At 36.5% G+C, this 11,148-nt stretch overlaps 1 protein-coding gene across 1 annotated transcript in view; it reads left to right on the top strand.

Moving 5' to 3' along the window:
* The first annotated feature begins 2,179 nt into the window (after positions 1-2,179).
* The window catches only part of rabgap1l (RAB GTPase activating protein 1-like), a 78,509-nt gene continuing 69,540 nt past the window's right edge, over positions 2,180-11,148 (top strand). The window contains exons 1-7 of the mRNA XM_087784858.1: positions 2,180-2,233; positions 7,388-7,609; positions 7,847-8,000; positions 9,348-9,558; positions 9,633-9,807; positions 10,136-10,293; positions 10,679-10,789. Coding sequence (XP_087640984.1) covers positions 7,457-7,609; positions 7,847-8,000; positions 9,348-9,558; positions 9,633-9,807; positions 10,136-10,293; positions 10,679-10,789 — 962 coding nt within the window. The 5' untranslated portion in view covers positions 2,180-2,233; positions 7,388-7,456. The remainder of the gene's footprint in view (positions 2,234-7,387; positions 7,610-7,846; positions 8,001-9,347; positions 9,559-9,632; positions 9,808-10,135; positions 10,294-10,678; positions 10,790-11,148) is intronic.

Below are 11,148 nucleotides of genomic sequence, written 5' to 3'. Positions count from 1 at the left end.
AAATGTTCATCGTTGGACATCTCTTATTCTTCACAGGTACAAGTGTAATATAATGTCCTCAATCATATGTTGACATTTCACGCAGGATTGTTGAGGTTTGATGTGGACACCAGAACTCCCTGAAGGCAGAAGTGGAATTGAAGTGAATCTTCTTCACAGGTAAAAAAAAGATAAAATAATAATAAACATATAAATGTAAATAAAAACGAGAAAAATCAGTGTAAACAAGTTAAACTACTGGGGTCAGATTTCACTTGTTTGTGCTATTTTGTCTACACACTATATTCCTATATTACTCTCAAGTTAAATCTAAAATCTGAAATAACATTTTGTTGTTATTTTATGTTGTAAAAAAGCTTTGTGTGTGTGTGTGTGTGTGTGGTACTTAATGATTCTTATGACACGCAATACCCATGCATTTTTGCTGGGCAAATATTATTTTGATTTGTATTAAATGACAAACCTCTTTGCACTTTTTGTGAAGAAAAACATAATCCAATAGTAAAAAAAAAAGTTTTATTTAAAGTTTTAGATCACCAAAATAATAATAGCGATTTTATTTTCATGAGAAACATGTGAACACTTTTCATTTGTTGCCTTTAATTGAGATATTTCGACAAAACATTTCTGAAATTGTGGCTTCATTTAAAATGTGATCAGATAAATAAAAACATTTAGTTGTTCTAACTTTTGACAAATAAAGATTTGTAACTGCTTGTGATTTTGTCTGTGTTTATTTTGTTGTTTACTGTAGACCAGGGGTAGGGAACCTGGTCCAGAAAGAGCCGCAGTGGGTGCAGGTTTTCGTTCCAACCATTCAAGAGGACACATTTTATCCAATCAGGTGTCTTAGGAGTGTAATCAGTTGATTGTCAGTCTGGTGTTGATTGTTCAGCTGAAACCTCATTGGTTAAACTGTACATGCTTGATCGGTTGGAACAAAAACCTGCACCCACTGCGGCTCTTTCTGGACCAGGTTCCCTACCCCTGCTGTAGACTGACCAAAAACCAAGTAGTTGATTTATTTCAACAATAATTATTATTGTTTAGAACTTTTTTAAAGAGAGACGGTCTTGCTCATTCTTGTCAAATATCAATCATAGTTGTAAAGTTAGTAAAGGAAAGGTTATTTGTAAAGCCCCTTTCTAGACCAGGGTCACAAAGTGCTTTAATAATCAAAAACAATCTAACATGAACAACACATGCTTTAAAAGATCAAGACACATAAGACAAACACAGGAGTCCAGGAAAATCAGACATAAGCCTGCACCAATAAAAATGCCTTAAGATGTTTCTTGAAGGAGTCAGTAGATCATCAAACACAGAGAGGAAGATCGTTCCAAAGCTTAGGAGCAACAGCCTGGAAGGATTTCTCTCCTCTGGTCCTGAACCGTGTGCGTGGAACCATCAGTAGATTCTAATCCACAGACCTCAGAGCCCGAGCTGGGGTGTAAGGCTGGATCAGATCACAGATGTAAGGAGGAGCCTGACCATGAATAGTTCTGAAAGTAAGAACCAGAATTTTAAAGTTGATCCTGAAAGAAACTGGCAGCCAGTAAAGCGTTTTAAGGATCGGAGAAATGTGAGTTCTTCTACTAGAGCAGGTCAGAATTCTTGCCGCAAAGTTTACAGGTTTATGTGACCCTTGCTTGCTGCTCAGTTCAAAGTAAAACACTTACTTTGTCGCTCTTGTATGGAAGAGTATATCTTTTTGACCTATCAAACTAGTTCAACAATTAAAAAATGTTTTCAAATGTAATCTGAGCCTTGAGTTTGACACATTCTACTACTACTTATTTTTAAATAAATTCAGAGCCGACCCATTATGGGGCCTAAGCAAAATTTTCTTTCCAGAGGCACCACTGTGTTTGTGTTGTATATTAATGTCGACACACGACACAATACGCTGATAACAATGCACTTTTTTTATTCTAAATTTACTAAAACATTGGGCCAGCTCTGAGTAAATTATATTGAATTATAATTTTTACACATTTCAACTGCTCTTAAAATTAATTTTGATCTCGAATCTGCCATGCAATTTGTTTAAAATTATTTCATGAAATATGAAATCACGTAATTTAGTGTTAGTTGGGTTCGTGCTCATGCGTGATAGCCATACCGGAAATAGCGACGGTGTGGCACAAAGTGATCCATCTTCCTATTATACACGATCTTCGCTGCAACTCATCTGACAGCCAGCAGCGAGAAACTCCAACAGCCGCGACAACAAGTAAGTTGACAGCTCCTTTATGGTCCCTAAGGAGCATTTGGGATGTGGAATCGTGTCTCTATCAAACAGACGTGTTGTTTTCCACCGGGTTCCAACCGGAGAAGGCGAGTGGGTGGGGTGTAGCTCCTCGGAATAGAGGTCCAACTGTTGTGGACTTCGAGCTTGGTTGACGTTAGCAGAAGTTAGCTTAGTTTATTGTAACGTTCGTTTACCTGACACTCTTGTTGACGTCCATGTTCCACTGCTGTGTTATTACTTTGTTTAAGATACACTCGTGCTATTGCCAAGGTAAGCCTGCTCTTCGTCGGTATGTTAGCTTGATGCTAGCTAGTGTAGCATACACAGAAGCACTATAAACCCATCATTAAAATTGCGTTAGCATCTCTGACATCGTCTGGTCCTGTTCGTGCCTGTCCAGAGGTTTGTGTTTAAATACTTTTCTGACTACACCAACAACCTCAGCCATTGTAATGATATCGTCTCAGTGGATCTTTAATGCTGGTGATCTTGGTTAGTCCTGTTGTGAATACCCATAGAGTAGACTGGGGCATAGTGTGGCTCGCCCTCATGAGGTCACAGGTCATGTGTAAATGTTTCTGGTGTCTTACTCTTTTATTATTTAACTCATTTAACCCATTAACTCATTAAAGTCATTTTCTTCTCCTTTAGGGGGGAAATAAGGTGTTTTAGATCATGTTTCAAAATGAAATATTACACATTAGAGTAACTTGAATTTATTTAGTTGTCTTTTGTGATGCCATTGCATAACTACACTTCATCTTTTGCGTTATATTTTTTTCTTGTTACAAAATATGTGAAGTACAATTGAAGTTCTAGTTTTTCTTTAAATAAAATATAAGACATGATACAATATGCAATCAAATAACATCTTAAGCTTATTTAAAAATGTCATTTTTATTTGTTTAAGTCTAAGTTTACCCATCATGTTTAAGCTCCATTTTTTTCACCCCTTCTTACTTTTGACTTGATGACCCTTACAACAGTAAGTAAGTAATTTTTATTTATATAGCGCTTTTCCAGACCAGGCACAATGAATAATGTGGCCCCTGTAGAACTTGTATTGCCTAGCCCTGCCAGATTTACTCCAAGGTTCCTTTTAAAGTGAAATGTTTTTTTTTTTTTAATATTTATTTATTGACAATTCTTTTATTGGTAAATTGTAATGATGAAGAAAATATGTGCAACTTCAAGACCTTGTTAATGTATTTTTCCACTTAATATATCTAGTTAAAACCTGAAAACAATGAACATGTTTATAATTTGAGCATTTCAAATTAGCTACTTAAAAAAGTGACATATTATTATGATCACATTTTACCATCTAATGTTAGATTACTGAAAATGCTTTATTTAATCTAAATTAACTATGATTTATTTTGTCAACTGCAGCTGTCAACATTCAAGAATAATCGTAAATTCCCTAAAGGTAATTTCACTTCTATTTTTCATCATATTTTTAATATTCTGATCCCACCTAACTTCTCCTTTACTGTAAAACTCTATCAGGAAGTTGTGTTTCAACAAATACTAACTACATTCTCATCCGTATTGAAGATTTAAAGACCGGTTTCTGTTTACATTTTAAATATATCTATGTGCGACAAGAACAAGATTTCAATCTTTATTTTGAAGGAGAATGCACTTTAATAGTGATGTGTTGTACCATTGAAACAGGTTTTCCATGCCCTTGTCAGGTGTTTTGTACCATCACCCTCCTGAACCTGAAACTGAAACCAATTAAAAAATAGGATAGCGTCATGTTACTGTAAGATTTAAGCATTTAACTTTTTAAAAGCACCATTTAAATATGTTTACCAGAATATATCTGATGGTTTGTTAATGGACAGCCTGCTTTTACACATGTATTTATTTAAGAACGCCGTGGAATACAATAAATTTAGTTGTCTGTTCATTATGTTAGAGACACATTTCAGCTATTTACAAAAACATTACAAATGGGTTCGATGGCTATGATTGGCAGAACATACAGTACAATAATGTTAATAATGTAATAAAGAGGAGACTTTTAAACTGCGGGAGGTTCACCAGGGTTCTAGTGAACATGTACTCCACAGCACAGAAAATAACTTAAGTTTAAGTGGTCGAGGGGGGCAGAGAAGAGGGTCAGGATTCGTGGAGCAGATGAAGATGATTGACAAGGGTGATCATTGATAGAAGAGTAGCAGGATGAGTGTGGGGTAATCTTAAGAGGACAATAGTGGGACCTGCAACAATGCAGGTTTAGAAAAGGATACAAAGACAACAAAAAATCCTAGAGAGTACAAAATCCGAATGTTTGATTTTATATCAGAGCACATTCACATTTAGAGGAGTGACAGTGATGAATGAAGACTTTTGGACATGGAAATACCAGGGAAAAGGAGAAGAAGAAGAAGTACAATGAGGTTCATGGGTGTTGTAAAAAAGGACTGAAGGATGATCCATGTGACTAGAGAGGATGAAAGGTTAGGATGGTAGATGTGGACTGGCTGTAGTGAAACCTGACATAAGACATAAGGGTTAGATTATCTTTATCAGGCTTTCTACATGTTCTGTAAAAGTTACTTGTATTCTAATCACAATTAAGCTTGTTCATTTGGTAGAAATTGAGTGTGCCGCCGACATTTAATAGCTTAATGCGTACTTTGAACAGCTAGTATCTCTAGCGACAGTATGTCACATGTTTTAGATCAGACTCGGGCCACACGTAACACTTTGAATGTATGTATGTGGCTTGTGTAGTTTTGGCAATACTATATAAATGATCATGTAGAAATGTTTTTGAAACACATTTATACTATGTTTTCCTTTTGTTAGATATTTTTACCAGTATTTCTCCCCCACAAAAACATTTTCATTTTATTGGTTATTTTATTATAAATATTAATTTGTTTTGGGTGATTTGTCTGTATGAATTTACAGTCTTAGACATTTGAGACTTGTTTTCTTCAAACATGATCGTCATTCAAGTAGTAACGCTTGTGTGTATCATGTAATGAACAAGAATAAAATTAAACAGTGATTGCCTAAAAGTACTAAAACAATGTGTAATAAATAACCATTTATATTTACAATATATCATATCATATTTACGCAATTATACTTTACAGTAGTTTTCCCATCATGTTAGAATCAATTTTCTTAGTCCCACCTCTCTTTCTGTTCGTTATGCTGGATCATTACAATGTATTTCACCTGCTTTAGATGCTGTCTCCTAGCCAATCCATCATGCCTTTTCCTCTAAATAACAAACATTCCCCAAATTCCATGTGTCTGACAATTTTTTTGTTCTCCTTGCAGTTTTAGTCCTTCACAGAAAAGGGGTGTGCTTGTCCACTGTACGCTCTTCTAATCAAATGAGTGTGATTTTGTCACATGACCCGTCCCTCCCCTCATCTCTGCCTGTGCGTTTATTTGTGTGGCAAATATAATTTGCTGTTGTGAGTCAACAGAAACCTTTACAAATGAGTACAAAAGGCATCTGACAAATGCATCCTTGTTGATGAGCTTAAGTCATATGATCACATAATTGATGTTCTTCCCTTAGCTAAATAGTGATTCATGTGAGGTGTACTTGCTGAGAGAACAGCGTTGTAGTCTCTCTGATGTTGTTCACTCATTCTGTCAGGTTCATCTGCATTGTTGACAGTGTGGTTCTTGTGTAATACCATGAGTTGTAGCGCCAGTTATGCCTCCTTGATTATCAATAGCTGGGCGGTATTTTGGTTTTGTACCGTCTGACCTGCTTGTTCACTGGTATTTGTGTTCCCGGTGTGTAAACAGAGCTGGTTGGAACACAATCATGACATGCATATTTACACAATCAACTACTAGCTGCATCAGAACATTTTAGATTTAATGTCTCTGTGTGAGATAATCAAGTATTCTCAAGTATTCTCAAGTATTCAAGTATAAGCGGTGTAAAATATCCATTCACTTGATTATTGCAATATTTCTTCCACAATACTATATACAAGCACTGCATCCATTCTTGTTTTGTTTTTTTATTGAATATTTACTAGATGGTTAAAAATAATCTTGAACAGTAAATTGTCCTCTTATTGGGTAGCTGTTGCTGGACATGTGAATGTCTCTGTTGATTGTAAATTGCAAATATGAAACTCATTTTGCTTGTATTTCTTCTTATGAAATAAAAATCTTAAATTTTGAATTCCGTAAGCTGATGTAACCGCTTATCTGTAACAACATTGGTCGGGTTTCCAAGATTTGCTAAAAAGCTCTTAAGTTCTAAGATCTTCTTAGTAGTGGTTTTAAGAACACTGTGAGAGAAGGATGCTTTCCCTCAGAGTCACTCTTAGCACAAGGAGATCTTTCACTAAGAAGGAAATTTAGGATCAAGCTGATCTACTTTCAACATCCTCTTAAGCAACCAAATGCTCGGTGATCCGTCCTCGTCATGAACATTTATATTCTCCTCTTTTCAAAATAATTTTCAGGTTTTACACACGCATCAAAATATTTGAGTTTCTAGTACTACCACGACTAAACTGTTAAACATTGAATAATCTTTGTGACTCAAATGAATGCATCAAAGAGCCTTCTTACATCCCTGGGAACGATCGAGTCTGGTAAACCTGACCATATTCTGTAAACTTTGCTATAACAGTTTACCTGCAATTCCATTAATTAAAAGAAACACAATATATAATTGGTCATACAGTATCGCAATATATAGTACAAAACCTACAGTGTTGGTACCCAAATATTAATTTATTTTGGCTACATGTTGGCACATTTTAGGATCAAGCCATAGTTAATTGTTTATTCCCCTTAAATACACTTTAACATTAAGCATGTGACTATGAAGAATTTCTTCCGAGCAGTCTGTAACACACCCTTTAGTGTTAAGAAAGTTAAATGCATTGTGCAACATGGATTTGTGGTTCATTTAGCAACAATTTTCTGCGGCCATTTTAATTACATGTGGTGTTATTTCATTATGAGTGTGTGAAATGATGTGATCCAGCAGACGGGAAGTTGTTGGGCAAGTTTCCTAAATGAAAATTCATCAGCAAGTATTGCTAGATTTGATTGGAACTCTCATCATAATTCATTATTTGTAACACTGTACATATATTTAACATTTATGCATGCGTGTGTGTTCTGTTCCAGAGCTGGGTGGGGTGAAGAGGCGGCGGGTGGGGGAGTGTTTTGACCCTGGTCTCCCTTGCCCAACTCTGAATGAACCAGCCAGCCATGGACGACAGCCCCTCGTTGCGAAAAGTCAGTAGCTCCACCGAGTCGGTCGCCACCATCACCAGCGAGGAATTTGTTCTGGTCCAGCCCAGTGCCACAGGGTCACCTCAGGTCTCAGAGGGGAAACCAAGACTAAAGGTATATCTGATATAATACATCTTCATAGTTGCTCAGTTTGTACATGACCTAGCTTTCACACAGTTTATTAAAAACTGAGAGTCTTTGAGAGAAACAAAGCGTAGGAATATATGAAGTTGGTCTCCACTCTTATTTATTCTTCATGTTACTAGCCAATAAATTATTGTATAAAATGTGCATTAAATATTATTTAAAAAAAATAAGGATTTTACTTATTTGGACTTCTTGTCTACTCAGATGTCTTTGAATGGAAACGAACAGTTGGAGAAAGCCATGGAGGATGTGTTGGATGGAGATGATGATGAAAAGGAGGTGAATATTGAGAAGAGCAGCGTGGAGAAGATGGAGAAGAACATTGCAGAGAGTAAAGTTGCAGAGACACATGCGCAAGGTATGAACAGAAACATTAAGCAAGTGTAATGTAAGATAAGGGCTGAATTGAGAATAATTTCAAACACATTTTATTCTTTATAAGGGGTGGGCAGTTGCATTAAAAGAAAACAATGAAATGAAATGATAAAAACAAGTAACTACTGCAAATGTTTTTTTTATTATTTCAATTTATATATATTATTTCTCAATGTGTATGATAAAATAGTATATAGTTAACTTGAGTCAATATTTCTTCATTTAAAATTTGCAGTACAAGGATAAAGGAAAAAATAGTGTTTTTTGGAATAGAACCTTTGAATAGAACCAGTAATAAGTAGTTTTTAAATAAGGTACACGATTAACAGAAATGTCTAGACAGCTGGGAGTTTACAACAGTTAAATGGCAGCAATTGGTCTGATCTACATTATAGTTACAACACCTTTTTAGCATATAAAATATAGTTTATAATTATAAGCTACCTGGGATGGTGGCTACCAGAAACATTCACTCCTTCAACACACACAGCAGAAGCAAGTAAAAAAAAACAAGTGAACAATACTTCAAAAGATGTAAGGATTCAAATTGAGTTGCTTCTTCAGTTCTCAACTTTTGCTTAAAATTTTATTGAGATAAATTTTTACGTGGAAATCTATTTTTTCTGCTTCTTCTGGTCACAAATAAAAAAAAATATCCCAGCTTATTAGTTATAATGATTACACACTTAGTATATATAATATTAAACAAGTGACCGATGAGGAAAATGTCCCACATGAAGCTTCTGATGTTATTTAGTGTTTCATCAGAGTTCTTTGTTCACTGCAGCCTTATCGAAACTGCTCGACTACTGTAAGTGTTTCATAATGTTTTTTACCGACTTAATGGGGAGGAAGCATTTGCTGTGGTTTTGAAAACTGCTCTAGCAATGGAAGTCATGAGCAGCTCTCATTGTTCTACTTCCTGTTTTAGACAAGTGAAAGCTGCAGGTGAAAGTTCAAGCACTGACATCCTGTGTCCCTTGTGATTATTTTTTTTTTGACTTGTAATGTATTTTTCGGTTGTGATTGGATTGATCATTGTTTTGTGTGTATATTGTGTATTTCTATTTTTATCAAAGTGACTTTATCGTGACACATATTGCCAGATTCTTACAATACACCCCAAGTAAACGCGTGACAAGCATTTTTTATCCTAAACTCCCACAAAACATCTTTTATCGATAATTAATGATAAACTTGTATATATTTAATAATGTGGCTTTTCAGCTGGTCCATGAAATGTTTATTTTAATGTAACTGAAGGTATTTGACACACTGGATCTTTAATAAAAAAAAAAGTGAAGTGTAAGCTTTTGTCTGTTACATTTAGTTTCAACAGAGACGTCCACGTGTCCAGCATCAGCTAATCAAGAAGAGGACAGTGTCCAGTTCAACAAGCTGTCCTACCTGGGTTGCACGTGGGTCAAGGCTCCACGAAATGAAGCTGAGGCCCAAAGTGCGATGGCGACACTGCGAGCTGAAAGTGCCATTCCCATCCCCATCATCCTGCACGTCCCCTGTGGACCGGACGGCTCTGTCAGGTCAGTGGAGAACGAGAGTGAGCCACGGACTGGGAAGTTTCGCTTTTAAGACTTCTTTGAAATGTTATCTGCAGGATCGTGGATCAATGCACAGGCACTGAAATCGCCTCCTTCCCCATTTATAAAGTCCTGTTCTGCGCTCGAGGTCGAGACGGTTCCGTTGAAAGTGACTGCTTTTCCTTCACCGAGAGCTACAGAAGTTCAGAAGACTTTCAGATCCATGTGTTCTCCTGTCACATCCAAGAGGCTGTGAGTCAATACCATGCTTACTTTGAATTTGACTGTGTGTGTTACCTGCTTGTAGAGCAAAAGAGATCCTGAAAAGCCCATGAGACCTCCGTGTTATGACTTAATTCAACCAGCAGATGGCATATCTGCTTTAGTTTATAGCGCCTCACTTGGAGGCGCTATAAACTATAGATTCAAAAATATATATATATATATATATATATATATATATATGTTTTGTAGAATTTATTTTTTAAACCATCATATCCCTAATTATAAAAAAAAGTATTTTGTTCATCTTTTTACTTCTTAAACTCTACTTATTAATCCAGAAAATCTTCCCGCCTAGGTCAGCCGCATCTTGTACAGCTTCTCCACCACCTTCCGCCGATTGTCCCGCCCAACTGACATCAAGGACACAGCGCTGCACAGCCCCCCTGACGGCGACCTTTACACTTTCACTGTCTCCTTGGAGATAAAGGAGGATGATGGCAAGGGCAACTTTAGGTACCAGCTCACACACATGCATGCAGGAAGGAACACACTTGCATATGTAAATGCAATCAACGTCTTCTATTGTTGTGTTGCAACATCTCCTTGGTTTGAATCACTATGATGTTCTGCTGGTGCACACTACCATTTAAAAAAGTATGTGCTCCGATATAATAACGTTTGCCAATTGCTCATTATCCTTTTAAGTTGGACATTAAGCATGTCCTGGTACAACTATTTTCATGTATAATGGGATAATTATTTGTAACAAAGCACTAATAATAATAACAATAGTTTGTATAAATGCATATCCAAATATATTTGCATCTTCATGACTTTGATATCCTAATGCTTCAGAGGATCCCTCTCCACACTGAACAGTTATTCTTCTCTTGCACAGTTCGGTCCCAAAGGACAGAGATAAATTCTACTTCAAGCTGCGGCAGAGTGTCCAGAAGAAGGTCATCGTTTCAGTCCAGCAGATGTGCAACAAGGAGCTCGGCATCGAGAGGTGAGCTGAAGACGTACAAGTTGCACTGATTTGTTTTAAGAATATAAACAGTAGGTGTCAGGAAATACATTATTCTTTGACATCTCTTACGAAAATTCAATTGTGAATTTAAAGAGAAGACTTTGATTTTAAGAATTCCTGGAGTCTCTCAGGTCGGTGTTTAATGCTGTAAGTGCGCGGCAGCACAAAAGAAGTAGGTCATCTTCACCGCACCTTCTATTCAGCCTCTTTGCCTTACCTCCTATTGATTTCAGGACCAGACTGACACCTGCACGCGTTTTTATTTTTAGCAAGAGCAGCCTCTCCCTTTTGGCAACAGCAGAGTGAGACGACATGTTCAGTCGATACATTTTTGTAAT

This window comes from Callionymus lyra, chromosome 2 (genome assembly GCF_982586985.1).
Source record: "Callionymus lyra chromosome 2, fCalLyr1.hap1.1, whole genome shotgun sequence".
Taxonomy (NCBI): domain Eukaryota; kingdom Metazoa; phylum Chordata; class Actinopteri; order Syngnathiformes; family Callionymidae; genus Callionymus; species Callionymus lyra.
Note: the sequence above shows the minus strand (reverse complement) of the source record. Positions and strands in the feature narration are given on the sequence as shown.